General features: G+C 52.2%; 1 protein-coding gene across 1 annotated transcript; it reads left to right on the forward strand.

Annotated features, from left to right (window-relative positions):
- The first annotated feature begins 94 nt into the window (after positions 1 to 94).
- LOC308224465 (protein Wnt-11b-like) lies at positions 95 to 14,331 on the forward strand. The gene is given in 11 exon segments (XM_080624406.1): positions 95 to 213; positions 1,847 to 2,639; positions 2,760 to 2,846; positions 3,604 to 3,689; positions 3,859 to 4,102; positions 8,045 to 10,335; positions 10,337 to 10,452; positions 10,573 to 10,808; positions 11,211 to 11,488; positions 12,090 to 12,382; positions 13,152 to 14,331. Coding segments are annotated over 6 exon segments (1,161 nt in total). The 5' UTR covers positions 95 to 213; positions 1,847 to 2,639; positions 2,760 to 2,846; positions 3,604 to 3,689; positions 3,859 to 4,102; positions 8,045 to 10,272; the 3' UTR covers positions 13,327 to 14,331.
- The last annotated feature ends 5,059 nt before the right edge of the window (positions 14,332 to 19,390 follow it).

Raw genomic sequence — 19,390 nt, forward strand, 5'->3', positions numbered from 1 at the left:
GGCATTGGCAGGGCTTAAAATGACCCCAGGCACTGCTGCGGGTGCTGGAAGGAAATCTGCCCTGTCCTCACCCATTGAGATAGTGAGAAGGAGAGAAAACCAGTCTTGTGGTTGATGCTGGGGCATTGGCTCTTCAAGGGGGGTGCAGGATGTGCCCATCCTCAGTGACTGAACTCCCAAGTCAGCAGTGGCAGCTGAGTGCCCATCACAGGGGTAAGTGCTGGCAGAGCCGTGGTCCTCGGTGCATCTGACACTCTCTGAGCATCTCATCCACATACTGATAGTATTTAATACTGGGGGGGGGCTAGGACCCCAGCTAGGGAGGGCGGCAGGAGAAGGTGCTAAGCGGGATGGTGAGCTGTACCAGTGATGTGGGATGGCTGTTGTCATGGTGATGTTCCTGGTCCACGCACAGTGGCTGGCTGTGTGTCCTGGGTGTGAATGTCCAGCCTCCCCGAGCAGAGTGGTGCTGCACCCCCCATGACAGCAGCACCTCAGCGGCTGGGGCCAGCTCTGTGGAGGAATAAAAATAAGGCTGCAGGGAAACCTTTTATGTTTCACATCTCTTTTTTTCCACCTTGAAAGTCCCCAGCTGGCCAAGGCCACCTACTTCTCCATATACCTGTCAGGTTAGAGGCTGTGAGTGCAAAAGTGCTTGGAAGTCACTTAAAATCCCGATTACTTCTTTTTTTCTTTCTTTCTTTCAAGCTTATCGTGGTTTTACAATGAAGCAAAGGGCATTTTTGCTGTAAAACTTGTGCCTTCCCCATGCTGCCCATATTGCTGCTGGGGCTGCAGCTTCCTGGCCTTTGATGGGCATTCAGCTCCCAAGGGACTCCCAGTGCCTTTGATAGCACTGTATTTCTATCACTGCCTCAGTTTCCCTTTGATCTGGCGCCTCATCATGGCAAGTGCCCGGGGCATCCTGGGAGAGCCTGGTACTGCATGTCACCACCCTGCAGGGACCTCTGAGTTGGGCAGGCTTTCCTGCGTGCCCACCAAGTAAGTTCAGCGCAGCTTCGGCCAGTCCCTAAATCTGTGCTAGCCCCCTTCCCCAGCCCAGGCGCTTGGGGACATTACAGGGACACTCTCTGGGCCTGCCTGGCCAGAGCCCAAAATGCTGGTTGCCTTCGGTGGGTGTTTCTGGTACATTTTGTGTGGTCTGTTCCTCATTTAAACCCCCTGCCAGGCTGTACTTTCCATGCATGTCACCATAGGATGTCCTGCCCTTTGTGCTGCTGCTTCACCAGCTTCCACCAGCAACCTCCTTGCGTTAAGGCTTGCAGAGAGTTGGAGCCTTGCAGTCACCCAGAGATGGGTGTTCGGGAACACACTGGGTGCCCAGTGGGTGCCAGGCACTGCCCTGGGCTTCCCAATCACTCCACAGCTGTGTTTACCCAGCGCTGTTGACACAAGGCTGTGCTGTGTCCCTGCAGACCAGCAGCAGCTGATGGTTGACCCATGAAGGGATAGTGGGCTGCTGGTGCCTAAAGTTTTCTCCAGGTTTTATAGCATCTGCTAAAGCACGTACTAAAAATAGGAGAAAGTATCCTGGTACTGGTTTTACTCTGTGGGGAAGGATCCCAGAGATACATGAAGTTTAGGGAAAGAGAGGTGGAAGAGAGATGCTGGCCTTGCTAAGGGACAGGGAGGCTGCCAGAGTGCAAGGGAAGGGGAGATAAGCTTCTTTTGACAACAAAACCTGGACAACCCCCAAGGCCAAAGAAGGGTTGCGAAGGTACAGGAACTGAGCCAAGGAAATGGCCTGTTGGGTTGTTATCTTTATTGATGTCCATGTGCTTTCCCAATTCAAAGAAAAACACGATTCCTGTTCGTGATCTCGCAGGTACTACAAGAAGTGAATCTACGGCAGCTCCAAGGGCAATGTTCCCTTCTCCCAGCGACAGGAAAAGCGGCATGCTTCCAGCTTGGCCAGGAGCAGGGCATAGGGTGAGCACCCAGGGCTTGTGCTGGCAGAGGGAACAACGAGATGTAACCAGGCTGGCCTAGACCCTGCCCCTGTATTGGCATCAGCAGAAACCATCACCAGTTCCCCACTAGGTCAAGGGAGACCTGGCTGTGGTACAGGGGGTATGTCTTGTGTTCTGCACTGCTCCTCAGGCTGAGCTTCCCATGGTTTACAGGAAATGGTTTCCTTATCCTAGGGATGTCTTGGCATCTTGAGCTTTTTCTTGATCTAAAATGAGGGCACAAGATCTGTAGAATATTGAAGTTCAAACAAATAAAGAGATGATGCCGAAAATGCTGCATTGTCATGTCCAGCTGTAAGGCAGTAGGGCCATAAATTCTGGTCTGAAAAAAACATCAGTGGTGGTTAAAATATTGTGACCGTTTACAGATTTTCTAGTGAACACTGGTTGAGAAATCCAGCCAAACTCATTCTTTCCAGTGGAAAGCCTCCACATTTCACTGGATCTGCATTTTCACAGAAAAAAAACAGATTTTATCAAAAATTTCCAACCGGCTGTTCTGCTAACTCATGTGGAAATTACCTTGTCTGCAACCAACTGCGCTTCAAGGGCACTTTTTTTTCCTGCTCCCCTTTCTTTCCATGGAGATGAGAGCTGGAGCTTCATCTGCTTCAAGAGCTGAAGAATTTCCTGGTTCCTAGCTGACAGGTATCGCTCCTCAAGCAAGGAGAGCACTTCTCACCCTCTGTGTTTAGGAGCACAGGATAGCCTAAAACCGCCCAACTCTCTTATAAGATAATGCAAGATAATGTGCTTGTGTTGTTGCAGGGCATGAAACCACTGTAGCAGAGGATGCTGTTTCCCTCCTTCTGCCCAGCAGCTCTTGCCCTCGGTTTCACCAACCAAAGAGCTCAGGTAAGTCCAATTCCATGCACAGACACAGCAGGACAGCTCTTCAAAGTATTGTTTCGTTTATTTTTTGCTGATATTGCTGCAATACGTGTTCCCAAATGTGGCTGATCTCATAAACCACTGTCCTCTTAACCACAGCTTGGCTCCCCACAGCAGGGTCCCCACAGCAGGGTGCCTTTTACGTGCTCCTGGCCAATGCAGCAGTTGCTCTGCAGCTTTGGGATGGGACAGGAGGCTGGTGGCAACTGCTTGTCCCAATGTGTCACCTCTGGGACATCACCCCCTACGTCCTTCCTATTTGTAGGGCTGAGCCACCGCTGCTTTCCATTATCACTCACTGCCACAGTCTCTGCTACGTGACTCAACAAAACTCCCCTGGCAGCTATTTCGAGCCCAGTTAGTGAGGTTGGGCATGTTATTCATGACACTTTCTTCCTCTCTGGTGGGGCTCTGGCCAGGCTGGGACCTGCCACCAGCCCTCCAGCACACAGGCCTTCAGCCAAAGGAGACTGGCTGGGGCCAGATGGCGAAGGCAGCTCCCAGCATCTCCCGTGCCTTACAAAGTCCTGTACTGCCTTCTGCAGCATCGCTTGCCTCGGCTGTCCCAGGCTGCTGGGGGGGGGATGCAGATGTGGACACATGTTCTGCAGCTGGGTCCCCGAGCCCTGCTGCCTGGGGACCCTGGGGACAGGGTGTGCTGCCTGCCCTGGCACACTGGGCTGCCAGCAGCACATGAAGCATCACCATCTGTCTCTTACAGCTTGAACCCACAAGCAGACCCATGGTCCCTGGTCCCAGCTGTGGGGCACTGGATGGCCATAGTGAAGCTGGAAGGCAGCATCACGTGTAAGTGGCTCTGGAGAAGATCAGCTGACAGGAGAAAGTCCTTGCAGGCCCCCACCACCTCCAGGCTGCTTCTCAGTAACCATCCCTTGGTGAGGTCACTGACTCCACCACTACATCAGAATGAGGAAAGAGGATGGTTTCACTAAAGCAAAGCAATCCTTTGCTGCAGGGCAAAGGTACCAGGGGTGACCCACACCAGCATCCCCCACCTCCGCAGGGGATGGGATGATCCCAGGCACCCGTCTGCAGCAGGGATCCACAACCTCTGGGATGTGGCGGGAGCTGGCCAGGGAGCACAACCTGGCTCCTCGGAGAGACGTCAGTGCCACACGACAGCGTGCCACCGCCACCGGCGTCACCATGACCCGGCACTATCTCGGCTTCCCAGGCAAAAGGATGTGGCTCCTCATGAGGTAGGTGAGCGTGGGGTGGGGGAGCACTGAGGTCACCAGGGGCTTGAGGGGACACAGGGCACTCTGATGGCAGGGGAACCCCTGGAAGGACCTTATGCAAAAGGAAGCTACAAGCTGTTGGAAGCTGGGATGGTAAGTGGGGAGGGATCCCTGTGTGCTTATGTGGGTAACAAACCATTTATCGGGGGTTTCTTTGGCTCCTGTCCAAGACCCCGTAATGGGGGACATGAAACTTTGGCCATCCAGGACAACTATTTGATGTTCTTTCTATAATCAGCTTAATCATAGGAGCAAGCTCTATGTGCAGGGGCAGTAGGTCTGCTTGCCCTCCTGTGAGCTCCCCCTTGAGCTTTCCCCTCTTGGCTGTGTCCCCAGGGCAGTCAGGCAGTTTGGGGGTGAAGTTTTCCAGCATTCCTGCCTGCTCCCCTTGCTTTTCCCTCTGCTCAGCACCCGCACATGAAGCTCCACCAGCACGGCTGCACTTTCTCCCCATGGTGGCTTGGGCAGGCTGGGGAAGGAAAGCCTTTACCTAGGCTGGGAATCCCCTCCTGCCCTCCTCCTTCCCCAGCAGAGGGAAGGGGAAGGGGTATTTTTAGCACTTACCCTACAGTTGTTTCAAGGATTGAGCTAAGAAGAGGAACTGACATCAAATGAAGGATTACTTTTGCTTTAAAAGGAAGCCTTTTTTTTTTTTTCCTACTACTCCGTCATTGCAGAACTTTTCTGTGAAGGAGGATTGGTAAAAATCACCTTTCATAGGAAGCAGCTTGAGGATGTCAGAAGTCACTCAACACTGCTCCCTATGCTGGCACTGGCTTCTTGTGCCCTTGCCCAGCTCCCTCAATGACCCCACATTCCAAAGGAAGAGGATGGTCCTGAGCCCCTTTGCCCCAGCGCTGATCATGGCTCCAGCACCTGTAAAGCTATGAAATGCCTCCAGACTGTCCTTGTGTGCTTTGTCTCTCCATATTCCTGCTCTCCAGCAGCTTTTCCTGTTACTCACAGCTTCTCCCAAACCCCCTCGGAACCCAGGTGCTCTTGCATTTCCAGCCGCCTTCCAACCCCACTATGTACTGGCTATGGCAACCCATTTGAGATCCTCCAGGTCCCAGAGTAAGATGCTATCCACACCTGGAGGAGTGCTTAATAGGGAGAAAAAGTGCCTTGCTGCAATGTGAGACTTGCCAGCAACAACACCAGCAGAAGCATGGTGAAACCAGGTTCTCTAGGGACCAGGATGGAAGATGGTGGCCCTTAAAAGCAAAACCACTGGCCAGAAGGTGGCAATATCCCCTCTCCTTTCTAGCCCCGACACCGCAGAGCAGAGAAGGGGTCAGCCCCCTGTGCAGGGGACGGGTCCGTTTTGGTTTGGAAGCTCTAAGCCCACTCAGACCCGCTTTTGAACAGCTTGGGCAATGGGAGGACAACGCTCCATGTCCTGTCTAGGTGTCAGACATCCCTGATGCCCATCTCCCGATGCTTAGCCAGCACCAACCGGAGCGGGTGCTGACGCTGTGAGTGCCACAGCACCTACAGCCAGCAGGGAAGGAGGGTGTCCCACATCGGCATGCAAAGTCCTGTCCTGGGGACAAGCAGCCCTGGGAACCAGTATGTGCTGGGGCCACCCCGCTGGAAAGCATCTTTGCCTATACAGCAACCCTAGACCTTCCTCCCCTCTGCCTGCACACGGGTGGGTTTGCACTTTGCCCACCTTTCAGCATCGCTCAGGAGAGATTAGGGGCCTGCTGACCCTCTAGTCTGAAATCCTCTGTTGTATGGTTTAGTTGTGCTGATGGTCACTTCTTGGGCCGTGTGGGGCTGCTTCACGCAGCTGATGAGATAACGTCAGAAATCCCCCCAGAAGGATTAGCATCTCCTGCATTCCCACTGAGCCCTCCTCATCCCTCAGCAGACACATGGCAGTGGGACACTCTGGAGCAGCAGCCAGCAAAGCAGCCCTTCCTAGCAGGGTGGATGCAGGATACCTGCTGCAGAGGATTCCAGGGCAAAATGGCTATCTGTGAGGGACTGGGAGTTCCTGTGTCCCTCCTGCTGGAGTCTGTAGAAGGAAATGTCTGATTAGACATGCCCAGCACACATGATTACCTTTGCTTTGTGAGCCGCTGCCCTCCCTTTGCCTGCTGAGCACATGATGGCCAAGAAAGCACCCAGGCACCTCCCAACACTGACAAAATCAGTTTTTCCTGGTCAGAAAATTCCTAATCCCCCAGAAGCTGTTCAGATTTCCCCGCAATGTCCCCCTCAGGGCCTGAAGCATTTCCCTATTCCCCAAGGGTGAAAAAGGAACTTACAGAGAATATGATTTCATAACAGCAAAATCCTTGGGGTTACAGTGAAAGGAGCACTTGGGCTTAGTGTGAGGAGAAGTGTGGGCACCGTATCTGTTTTCATGTCAAGGTAAGAGAAGGATCTGCAACAGTCATGACTGCGAAGGTGAGATTTCTAACAAATACCAGGGGCTTCCGGCGCACAGTGAGTACCAGCAGGGCCAAACTGGCTTGAGAAAGGTGAAAGCTGAACTGTATCACTATAGTGAGACCAGTCTGATTTCGGTTTCTTATCTCATGGCAAAGGACCTCAGCTTTACCTGTGCAGCAATGAGCCATCAGTCATACGGCAGGGCCCCAGGGTGCTGTCGCCTTGTCCCACACAGCACCAACATCAGGTCCCAGCAGCAGGTGCTGCTTTATCAGGCTTTTCTACCTCCACCTTTGGGGTCCTGTGATGTGTGTAAGCAAAATCCAGGGACTTAACAGGGACTTTCTCTCATTGTATTGCCCTGGGTAGAAGCAGATCAGATTCAGAGATCAGGTTCATCTCTGCCACATGCCACCTGGGACTGGAGCCAGAGAGAGTTTGATCTTACATAGAACAGCAGGACCAAGCCTCAGGTACCACTGGAGCAAAACAAACATCAGCCTTCTTGAACAGCAGGAATGGCTGGAGGAGACTTTGGGCTGAGGAGGGAGCAGCTGAGGTGGGCTGTCAGAAAACTGAGAAAGTTGTCTCCTGTTCTAGAGCGCTGGTTGGTTCTGGCCCTTGGAGCATGCACTGAGGCTGTCTCAAAGCTCAGGACTGGTGTGTGCAGTGGGTCTTCCCAGCAGAACATTTGGGGTATGTGAGCTGGGAAGTGGTGAGACCCTTCCCTGTCAGTTCTGCCTGGCTCTTTCCATATGGCACGATGCAGGTCCAGCCCCTCGCACGCACTTGTGTCTCAGGCTGATTTGTGGCTTTTATCACAGGTACTTTGAGGGCAAGTTCTCTGAGAGTTGTTCCATGGGCATCACCTATTGGTGACATAGAAGAAAAGGAAATTGCATTCTGGAAACAGGGTGCTTGAATTGTGCCTGGGCCTGTAAGGAAGTCTAGAGAGTGAAAGATGCTCTAGTGGCTCCCCAGGATGGATGCCCTGTGGATGGATGGATGGAGTCTGCCTCTGCTCCACCTCTTGCAGGCTGTGAGTTCCACATCCCACAGCTGGGGATCACAGACTGCACTAGCTAGTGTCTGACTTGCCCTTACATCTTCCTCCACAGGGCAATAATCAGGTCTGGAGAAGGCAGGAGTAGGGCAGGACCTTCCCTGGTGTCCCACAGGGGCTGGTGGACTCTGCTGTACCTGATGCTTGGTCTGCAGTGGTTTGGAGCCGCATGTGCTACAGGATAGGGCATGTTCATTGCTACCTTGCCCCATAAAAACACGCAGACTGTTGTTATTTTAATCAGTTTAGTCCTCATTGCGGAGAGAAACCAAAACACAGGATTTGGTGTTCAGGGAATATAGACTTGCATTACTCCTTGAGCTCTCCAGCAGGGACTCTGCTTTCTGCCGCAAGGAAAGCATTTCCCACCCTGAAATAATCAGGGCTAATTTTCTAAGTGCTGGTTGCAGTGAAAAAAGGCTCCTCTTGCCCTAAACCAGGGAGTCCCAGCAAACAGCGCCGATATTCCACCGGTGGCAATGCAGCCCGGGAGGTGTCCAGGGCCAGGCAGGCTCCTGCTCAGAGCACTCTGAAACAGAAATCCATGGATGGTGGTTGCTGGCCTCCACATGCCCTCCGCAGAGACATCCCAGCTGTGTGCCCTGATGAGCAGGTCAGCAAATTTGCTTGTATCCTGCGTCTTTCTTACTCTTGATGAAAAATCATTCCTCAGCTTGCTATAACTTTAGACCCTTTGGTGTCAGTCCACAGGCAGTAGGGAGAGGGAGGTTAATGGGATCAGAGCCGGCCAATTCCAGGGACACATCTCTTTCTTTTCTCCCTGTCCTTTAATTAAGCCCCTTGTAACTCTGCTTGGGATTTGGGAGTGACCTCAGCGCTTTCCTAGCAGGACCCTTCCTCATGGGCCATTGCTCCAGCACAATGCACCTTGGCCTTTTCATCCCAAGGGAGTAGTTTGGGAAGGTCAACAATTCAAACTGCGTGTCCTAGTTTGTGCACGATAGCAAGTCAAAAGGAGGTCATGAGGGGATGCTAACGAACCACCCAGTTATGTCCTGTAAAGGGAAAGCACCTTCTAGTGAGAGGGGAAGTCGCACAGTGAGGGAGAAAGTGAAAGCCCGAAGTAGAGGTCTTCAACCTATGACTGCTTCCAAAAGAAGATAGTGTCAGCTGGATTTGTCTCTCAAAGGTCACCTTCCACTGTGGGACAGTATCAGCCTACCTGGTTCCTGAAGGGCTTCACAGCAGCAAGGTTGTACTTTTGGTTTTCTTCTTACGGAACGGAAAGATGCAGAAAAATACCCCTCGTGACAAGCATGTGCAAGCCATGGAAATGCTGCACCAGGCCAGCTCCTGTCCAAGCAGGCACCAGTTTCCTGGCTGCATCACCTCTGCCAGCTTTAAGATAGTCCCTGCAATGAAATGGGCATCTCTGCAGCTGATACCCATGCCCAGTGCTGGCTCATGGACATGCACACATCAGTTTGCCCACAGCACCAGGCAAACTCCCGTTTTGGGCTGTCCGTGAGACAGCCAGTGGACTTTAACTCATTTTCTTGCCCTGGAGAGGCAAACTGCTGTGGAAGTTGGTTATGCTGTGTTCAGGAACCTGGAATTAGCAGTAAGCATCAGCGCTTAGTCCTGACCTGCAAAGCCCAGTAACAGAGTCAAAACCAAGTCCTTTCTTTAGCTGTCTCTCCTGCCCCCATGCACTTTGGGGTGCTGGAGGCAGCAGAAAGCCCAATGCCAACTATAGAGTGGGGTGGGAAGTGCTGACAAGTTAAGACAGCCCCATGCTGAGTTAGATCCTGCTCATACCAGATGTTTTCTAATGGGCGTGTTGTGTTTAGGGCTGTTTCTCAAGTTTGAGCGGCAGGGATGTAGACTGGACTGTGGTGGAGGGAGGCCTGGCCCTGCAGCCCAGCACCTTCCTGCAGCAGGAGAGAGGTTACTTTAACACAATTACTCTGAAACGTGCTTGTGGGCTGCATGCTGAGAGCCCTTCCATATGTCTCTTTCTGCTCACCCTCTTTCTCTGCAGTTATGAAACCCCAGCAGCTGCGGATGCCCTGACTGTGCATGGCTCAGCAAGATGCTTTTTGTGCAAGAAAAGGGGCTGAAGCTGTGAAGTTGGTGTCTAGGGGCAGGATTTCCCCACATTCAGTCCCAGCACAGCCTTTGGCTGGGTCTGCTCCAGACTGGTGAGAAGTGTCCACACCCTTGACTGACATGCGTACATCTGGAGTCTTGGTTATTGCAGAATCCTGGCAGTCCTCTGGCTCCGGAGACGGAGGAGGCAAACAGCTGAGACTTTCACTCTTTCTGGGTCAAGGAAATGTATTTTTTAAAGCTTCTCGCAGAGAAAATAAGCAGAAATTACAAGCAGCCTGTGCCAATCCCTTCTGTCCCTTACTAATGTTCTCCCTTTGTGATTCCTGCCAGCCTGTTACATAGACGAGCTGTTACATGCTGAGCACACAGGTGTATTTGCTTTGTGACCCAGTAGCTCTCCTGAAGATGCCAAAGGTGAGAATATGGGGGCCTGTTGTGTGCAGCATCTCTAGCCTGGGAGGGGCACGGAGGGTTATGCAGCACCTGAGCACTTGGTTGTGCTTAGCTCTAGCTCCCCATCGCCTCCCCATCACTTCCCAGGCGCTGCTAATAACAACTGAACCCCACCACCATCCCCGGCCCCAGCCCGCTGTGAATGGCACCGAAACCGCCTTTGTTCCCCTCCCCGGGGGGCAGGACCGCGCTGCCCGCGGCTATAAAAGGGGGCGGCGGCTCCGGCCGCGGTCCCAGCCCTGGTCCCGGCTATGGGCCGCCCGGCCACCGCCGCCGCCGCGCTGCTCTGCCAGCTGGGGCTCTCCGCGGCCATCCAGTGGCTGTGAGTAGTAGCCCCAAAGGGGATACCCCCCTCCCGTTACCCTCCCCTTTGGGGCTCTCCTTCTCCGGCTGGGTGCCCCGTGGTCCCCCCATCCCACTGACACCCATCCTCTCCCCACAGCGGGCTGACGGAGAGCGGCAGCGGGGTGGCCTGGAATGAAAGCCACCACTGCCGACTGCTCGCCGGGCTGGTGCCCGACCAGCTCCAGATGTGCCGCAGGAACCTGGAGGTCATGCCCAGCATCATCCGGGCCGCCCGCCACATCAAGAGCAGCTGCCAGAAGAGCTTTGCAGACATGAGGTGGAACTGCTCCTCCATCGAGCAAGCACCCAGCTTTGGGCCTGACCTGCTGAGAGGTAAAGGACCCTTCATCTGCTGTGTTGGTACTCCAGTTTCTGCCCCATGCAGCTGTTCAGGCAGGCAGCACTGCTGTTCAGCTCATGGATGTCAGTTTTGCCTTAGATACATGTTTTGGAGAAAACTTACTGCCATACACTGGTGCTAATCTTGTGCAACTTAAATCATCTGACAGGCAGTAACTTCCATTTCAAACTAAAAGCTGCTGAAGGCTTAAGAAAAAAAAGGGGGGGGAAGAGCAGGGGATATAATACAATATAATATGTAATATAATGGGTGTTACAGATTAAAAACACTGGGACTTGAGTATACCCTGTTGTAAGAAAAAAACCAGCCTTGTCTGCCTTGCGAGGAGTGTTGGCTGGGCAGGGAGGAAGGACATCTCCCCTTCTTCTTCCCAGGAACCCGGGAATCCGCCTTTGTCTACGCGCTGGCCGCTGCTACCATCACGCACTCCATCGCCCAGGCCTGTGCCTCGGGAGAGCTCCCTCTCTGCTCCTGTGGCTCCGTCCCCTCAGAGGTCCCTGGGCCAGACTTCAGATGGGGTGGCTGCGGGGACAACCTGAGCTATGGCCTCCAGCTCGGTGCCGCTTTTGCTGACAGTCCCTTAAAATCCAGCAAGCTGGGGACACAAGCGCTCAAGGCCATGAATCTGCATAACAGTGCAGTGGGTCGGCAGGTGGGTACTGTGTCCACCCCATTGATGCAGCTCAGGCACCTTACAAAGCCTGGGGGGCAGAGGTGCCTAATGTAAGGCAGTAGACTCCAGCCAGGCTGTAGGGATGCTGTCCTTAAAGTCAGGAGGCAACTAACTGGTTAAAACAGAGTTACATGTGTTTGCAGAGACACCTCCCACTGCCACGCACCCCTCAAACGTCCCTGCACCCTCTCCACAACCAGCACAAGACATTTGCCCATTTGCTCATGGGAAGCAGAGGCCCATCCTGCTCCACTCCAGCTGGGCTCCCCAGCCCCACAGGGAACTGGAGGGTTTCATACTTCCATGCATGCCCGTTCCATGGCTGTCCTGCACCCATGTTGGCCAGGGAAGCCACCAGCACCTCTGCGAGCTTCACCTGGGAGTTCTCCAAGGGTTATGTTTTTATTGTACATGGAATGAAGCAGGGCTTAGTCCTTGATTGCCCCATTATATTCATTTAAAGGTGGCAATAAGCAGCTGAGCTTTTGAAACTTCCCATGGATGCTCTTGCAAATGAATCTGTAGGGTGGGTACCAAGAGAAAGCGGAAGCAAATTAGTCTGTTTTCCTGTCCTCTGCAGGTGCTGAGTGACTCCCTGGATACCAAGTGTAAATGCCATGGTGTTTCAGGCTCCTGCTCGGTGAAGACCTGTTGGAAGGGACTGGCAAAGCTGGATGAAATAGCCTCTGACCTCAAGTCCAAGTACCTGGCAGCCATCAAGGTGACCCATCGGCTCATAGGGCCCAGGAAGCAGCTGATACCCAAGGAAATGGAGGTCAGGCCAATGGAAGAGACGGATCTGGTTTATCTCATCAACTCTCCTGACTATTGCACACCAAATCTCCACCTGGGGTCTCTGGGGACACAGGATAGGTAAGAAACTGCTGCAAATATACTCTAACTCAGCCTTTTATTTCATTAGTGTCTGTATCATCACCGTGCTCTGGGAAGCTGGTGTGGATGGGCAGTCCTCTATTAGATGGGGACAGGGACTGCTGTGAACTCTTTGCATCTCAAAGCCCCAGGGAGGGTAGGAAGGCAGATGTCGTTCTTACAGAGCTATGCAGGTGTAAAGGCAAAGGGAGAGCCCTCACTGAAAGTCTGTCAGCCCACTCTCCAGGACAGGATATATCCGCTGCGAGGTCAGAAAGGGAAATGCCTCCTCTCCCTGCGCACCTTTGGGTGCTGCCTGCCAGTAACCAGACTGGTTCAGCAGCCCTTGGAGTCTGTGGTGCTTCCCAGATGTCTCCCTTCTGGAGTGACTGCCAGGCAGCAGGGATTTTTTAGAGGGATGGGGAAACCTGAAGGTTGAGCCAGGGCTGCCTCAGGGCTGTGACTTGCAATTCTGTCAGCAGTAACAGCAGTTCCTGGTCCTGGCCATCCACCCTTCCTTCTCCATGGGGAGCTGCTGCCTCCAGCATGATTCACAAGTGAGTGTGCCCAATCTCAGTCACAGCTGCTCAAACACAGCCACAGCAGCACGAGCTGATATCAACCCCAGTTTGCAAGCAGATCTGTGCATCTCACTGCCTCCTGGTATGGGCAGGTGAGCTCTGGGAGGAGGCCTGGGCAGATGGCTGTGGGCAGCACCTCTCCATAGGTATGCTCCCCCAGCTCCCACTTGTGCATCCTCCTTTGGCAGGCAGTGCAACAAGACCTCCGTGGGCAGCGACAGTTGCAACCTTATGTGCTGTGGCCGTGGCTACAACACCTACATGGAGGAGGTGGTGGAGAGGTGTCACTGTAAATATCACTGGTGTTGCTATGTGGTGTGCAAGAAGTGTCGGCGGAAGGTGGAGAGATACGTCTGTAAATAACACCAGAGGCATCGTGGCAGGTAGGAGGACTCTCGCACTGTTATCCTCTGGAGATGATACAGATGGAGACCAAACACCAATCACGAGGGATGCTCTGAGCTGTGCCAAGAAGGTGGAATGCGGGAAGCCTGTGCACCAGCATTACCATGGAAGACCTCAGACTGAGAGACGCCAGGAAGCCTAAGGCCAGAGGCCAACCTCTGCTCCACCTCTCCAGAGCAAGACAAAGGGCTGCCCTCCTGCAGCTGATCAAGAGTGTCCAACCCTCCATCTCCAGCTGGGGACAAACCATTTATCACTCCACATGCACAGGCCCTTTTCTCCAGGGGTGAATGGGGAGTCTGGGCTGCCATTGTCTCTTTGCAGGAGGCTTCTGACAGTGGCCTGAAAGCCAGGAGTGATGGATGAGAAAGGGGGTAGCAAGTTGTCCACTGGGAGAAGGCTGCAGGGGAAGAAAGCTGCTTTGGGTGAGGGGGTCATGGGCAACTCCTCCGGGGGTAGGTTTCTTTCCACTGTGGGCTCACCCAATACTATTGACTGCTCCTCCTCAGGGTCAAACACTGGTCCAGTGCCCTTTGCAGCATCTGAAATGAAGACCAGGCTTGACACATGCAGGACCAGTTATGGCTTCAGGAAACAGAACTCATTGACCCTCCTCATGACCTGCATCGAGATTACTGCTGCTGTCAGTGCTAACTGAACTCATCTGGGGACCGCTGAAGCAGGGCAGCATGGCAAAACTGAGCCCAGCAGCCTTGCACTAACAAGACTTGTGCCCTCTGAGCTTCTGTTGGAGGTGGAAGCCTACTCAGTGCATGGCATGCTCATGGCTTGTCCGCCCTGCCCTTTTGTTTAGATCACTAAGGTTTTCAGCCCACTCCTTCCACCCCCTTAATACCAGGCGTGCTGGCACTCTGGCCTGGAGAGAGGATGCAACTGGTGAAATAAGAATGAACCTTTAGTCTCTATACTTAATGTAAGTGGGATTCTGGTGTGTGTTTTATAAATAAAAGTATTATATCTTATCTCTCTATGGCATGTTTCCTAGGATGTCCTCCTTTCTCCATCTCCTTCTCAGCTGGCCACAGAGAAAGCAAGGCTGTAAGGAGAGCTTAAAGCCCCGTGTCCATGCCCTTACATTGCAGCAGGGGACTGATTAAGTTTTAACCCTTTCTGCTGCTCCTTGGCCCAGGTTTTCCTTTAATTACAGGTATCTCTCAGCCTCAGCTACTGTACCTATATGGAAAACCTGCTGGAAGGTTTCTGTCCCCCACTTGCTCAGGTTTCCGACTAGGCAGCAAGGAATGCAGCTTCTCGGGTTTCAGCACTGATGGCTGGAAACTGAGACAGTCCAGAATTGTTTTAAGATCCTTGTGAATGTGGGCTGGACTAGCCAAGCATACATGTGGGAACAGCAAGGACTTGGGAACCAGCGATGGAGGCTCTGACAGCCTCCACTTCCCCTAGCGTGGAATGTGGCCAAGCACTTGCATGGGATAAGAGATTCCTGTTCAGGCAGTCTTTGGAGAGAAAGGATGAATCTAAACACACAGGTGCTGAGGATGAACCCACAGCACAAGGACAGGTAAATGAAATGGAAATCCAAGAGCAACTTCCTGCAGCTCACACCATGACCTTAAGAGTCTGGCAGCTTTGGTTTGCTTGCATGCGCCTTGGCTTGTTTGTGGTTTGCACTGAATGGGGTTGGCCGGGTTCAGCCCCAAGTCCAGCTGTAGGATTACTCATTTCCATATTCATTCAATCATTTTTAATAGCCTCTGCTGGATCACGGAACCAATTCATGAGCTTTTATTGTAAACCTCCATTTCATTGTCCCCTCCACTTAATGTGCTCCAGGTTTCTGGATTAACAGTTGAATAAGAGTCAAGAGTCAAAGGTGGCTTGAGACAAGCCTGGGAGGTGGAAGCTGAAATGCACAGAGGTGAAGCCTATGAACCAAGTGAGTTAAATGTCATTATCAGTTGTTAATGTGCCGTTGACTTGAGCTGGCTGCTGGCATCTAGCCTTTCCGAAGTGACAGTAAAGCCACAGCTGCAAGGCTTCCATCACAGCTGCCCAAGGCCAAAAAGCTATCTCGAGTTTTTTCTTTTAAAATGCAATTAGGGGTTCCTCACCAGCATTCCTCGGAAAAGAGCCTTCAGCTGCCAGGCTGCAAACTAGCTGCAGTTCCTGTGTCCAGGAGAGGTGATGCAGGTACTTAATGAAGAGGATTGCTTAAATACCTTCCCTATAGCCACCTCGTTATGCATCCCAGATCAGAGGGAAGTGAAACCGGGAGGGGCTGTGAACTCCACAGAGCATTGCAAAACTAGCTGGTGAGAAAAAAAGCGGGGAAGGATCTTGTGGAGTGAGAGATTCAGCCAGGAGGGTGGGAAATGTGATTTGCATTTGGTAACTACAAACACACATAGCCTGGGGTAGAGGAGAGGAGGCACAATAGCTAGGAATGCCCTGGGGAGATGTCAGGATCCTCTCCTAGAGAGGTCCCATTTGAGTTTCTGCCTGGGAAAAAGCAGGGTCAAGTGCTGAATATGCAGAGTCCTCTCCTCTTGATTCTTGCATCTCCACTGCAAGCCCAACAGGGAAGAGCTGGGAAAGGACTGGAGAGGTCAATCAGCAGCAAGGGCCTTTGGCTCCATTTGTGTCCTGTGGGAAATCGGAAGGCACTGTGATTAGTTGGAGGATGCAAAGGGTCAGGCTGGCAGGAAGGACGATGGTGGTGAGGTGACAGTTAAGTGACAATGCTCTGAGTGGGAGGTGTTGTAATCTGGGCCCACACCTGGATTTAGCAGGACTGTGAGAGATGCTGGGCTAGAGGAGCCTCCCAGGGACCCAGAGCCAGGGCAAGGGGTTGGCATTACACAATGCACCTAGAGGGAACAAACCTCACGTTTGGCCCCAGGAGTTTTGGGGATCCATCTGATTGAATGCATTTTCTCTCTCTAACCCTGCTTGGACAGAAAAGCCAGCAGGAAGGTGCCAGGAGAGCATGGAGTCCTTCCCTCAGCCTGGGCTAGCACAAGCACCCTCTGAGCCAGAAAGATGGGAAAACCTGGTCCCTTATATCACCCATCCAGCAACAGTCAGTGCAACGCTATGCCAAGAGAAACTGGTGCAAGAAGGCTTTTCTCTAGCCTTCTGCACCTTTGCTTCCACCCCAAACATCTCCAGTTCTGGCAGATAGCCCTTCAGGACCCAGAAAAACCCAGGCAAGGACAGTAGCAGTATCCCGGAAACCCAGAGCGTCTCTGTCACAGTTGTGGCTTTGCAGCCCTTCAGACACTTTGTTGCACACTGCTTTTGCCCTGCTTTCACAATCAGTCCTCTCCAGACTGTGGAAGGCTGCTGTCATTACCCCTGCTTCACCAGCCCTCACAGGCCCTGCTGCTAATGTGACGGATCTACCTCTTTGAAATTCCTGTCATTAGCCATTCTTCCCGATGTCTCGTGGCTTTTTGTTTCTCTGTCTCTCTGGAAATGAGACTCTCCAGAGTTTCCATGGCCATGGCAGAAGTCTCTCACTTTCTGGCGCTGTGAGCTGACGTGGGAGAGATGGCTCTGAAATGGCTTGTGCATAGAAGAAAACCATCCCTCTACATGAAATGTGGTGAGAACCAGGCAACGGGTTTGCTCTGAAAAGCCTACTCTTGGCTATTGCTTTTAATCTGGGTTTCAAAGGAGTAACGCTGGTATGAATGTGACCATTCCCTGCTGTGCAGACTTGTGCAGACAATGAAGCCTGGAGAAAGGTGAGTGATTTTCATGGACTCTTTTGACTCTGCTGCTAAAAAGCAGAGTTTGCTGCTGTCTTCTCTTTCTTTTTTTTTTTCCTTTTATTTCTTTGATCCTCAAGGGATGCTGCGTAACTTATTCCAGGAGGATAATCTGAGCAAGGGCAGCAAACTGCTGGTAATCAAGTAAGCATTTTGGAGGAGGAATGACTCTGTGTTCAAGAACTGTTCCATGTGATATTTCTTCCCCACGGCCTCGGACTGCAGCTCGAACCAGACCGTGGGTCAGGACCTCCACCTGCTTTTTGCCTGTGCTCTTCACAAAGGAAGTTGAGCCAGAACAAGGAGGAGGTGTGAGATGGGGCCATAGCCTGAGGGCTCAGCTCTTGATCAACATCTGTACTGCTGTAAATACATGGGGGATGTTGCTTTGACCTTTGATACGCTTGGTGCCTACACTTACACAAGACACAAACATGAGAACAGCTTACATATAAGGAAAACCCCTTGTATCTCTGTTCTCCTTTATTTCTGGGGTGTTCAGCAACATCATGATGCCCCAAGGATGACAAATAATAATAGGGATTGTCCTTATAGGGATCTTCAGCTGAGGGACAGGGACAAATCAACATAGGTGAGTAAGGGTCATAAGACCAGAGGAGGAAATATGCCGCTGATTGAGGGCCTTTGGGCATAGCTTGAAGGAGAGTTGCAGCAATGGCTGTGTGAGGTTCAGAGGCGAAGCAGACCTCCATCCCTTCCCCTAGGCTGGCCAGGCCGGCATACCTTCCATCTCTGAACCCTGTATTTCAGCAAGTTGCTCAATCAAAGTGGAGGAATCCCATGACACCAAGGTGCCCTGGACACCTTGCTGAATCACTCAATAGTAGCATCTTCCCTTTGTGCATTCCTGGAGATGCTGCCTGCGAGGCCCATCAGAAGGTGAGTCCAGGGAGGGAGCTGCAGAACAGTCTCCTTCCCAGAGCAGCAGTTGACATGGGACCACGAGCCACCCTCGGTTTGCCATCCAAGTGGGCTTTCCCAGAAGCATCCTCCCACTAGCCTGGAGCTGGGGCACTACAGATTTTAAGGACTTTCTCATCTTGCATATATGCCGGCTGTGACCACTATGCATGTGCTGTGGGGCGGAATAAGGAATTTCCAGGCATCCTTCAGTTTGGCTGGAGTAGCGCTGGAGTCGCACTTGTGTGCTGTAGGACAACATGCAGAAGCTCTAACACCTTCCAGGAAGATTGATGTACACCTAACATGCTGGAGCTCTTGCGAAGCACCAGACAGGCCTTCTGGATGTACATGGCCAGATGTTCTACATATGTGCATCAAATGCAATATACCGTGGTGGTAGGTTTCACTATCTATATAATGAAAAGCACACAGGCACATTTCATGTCTGGAGATAGAAATGTAAGAGCTGTCCAGAAGATGAGGCTGATCCCTAGACATTGACTTCATGCCCAAAAACCTCCCTCACCAAGACATCTGGCAGACCTGGGGAGTGGGACTGGTCCCAGCTTGCCAATGCTTTGGGAACTCCCCCTTTTCACATGCAGTGGGACTAATCACAGCTACTATTCCTGTCGTTTCCAGCTTGAGGATCATTGTGGTGTCAACAGGGACTTGCTGGGTAATTATGCCTTCCAAAGAAGCATTTATTTTTCCCTTGTGTTGAGAACATTAACTCTGTAATTGCAAAGGGCAGCTCAAAAACCCATGTCCTGCCAGGTGGACCTCAGGCAGGAGGAGAACAACACATGTGGGCATGTGCAGGAGAGCAGGCTGCAAGGAAATCTGGTCACTCACCCTTACTCATTTCATGCTCCCAAGGTATAAATGAAACCTATTCTTGAACAGCTGGGACAGCAGATAAAATCGGGGCTGAATAGCTCCTAGCAAGGAGATTCAGGAGCTTCCAACCTGCCAACCCACTTGGGTCTTAGAGGGAAAGCCTTCTACAGCTCACAGGAAGCCAGTTCTCGCATGGATTTCCTAGTCTCTTGGTCTAGCTTCCCTGGTGAGTCACAGTAATGTGCTGCTCAAGGCCTGCCCTATGCTGCCTCCAACAACCGGGGCCAAAACTACCTCTGCTTCCACCAGCCCTACTTTTGAGGGCAGGAGAGGGCAGCTGAGATACACTGCTCCATCATCAACCTATTCACAATTACTTGGAAAGCAAGCCTGTGAGCCCCTCTGAGAGGTGGAGGTCTCTGAGAACACCCTAAGGAGATGTTTGCTAAAGATTAAACATAGATATCCTATGGGAGGGTGATCTGTGAAGTCGATCATGAGATGGT

The sequence above is a fragment of the Psittacula echo genome (assembly GCF_963264785.1).
Source record: "Psittacula echo genome assembly, chromosome: 8".
In the NCBI taxonomy this organism is placed as follows: Eukaryota; Metazoa; Chordata; class Aves; order Psittaciformes; family Psittacidae; genus Psittacula; species Psittacula echo.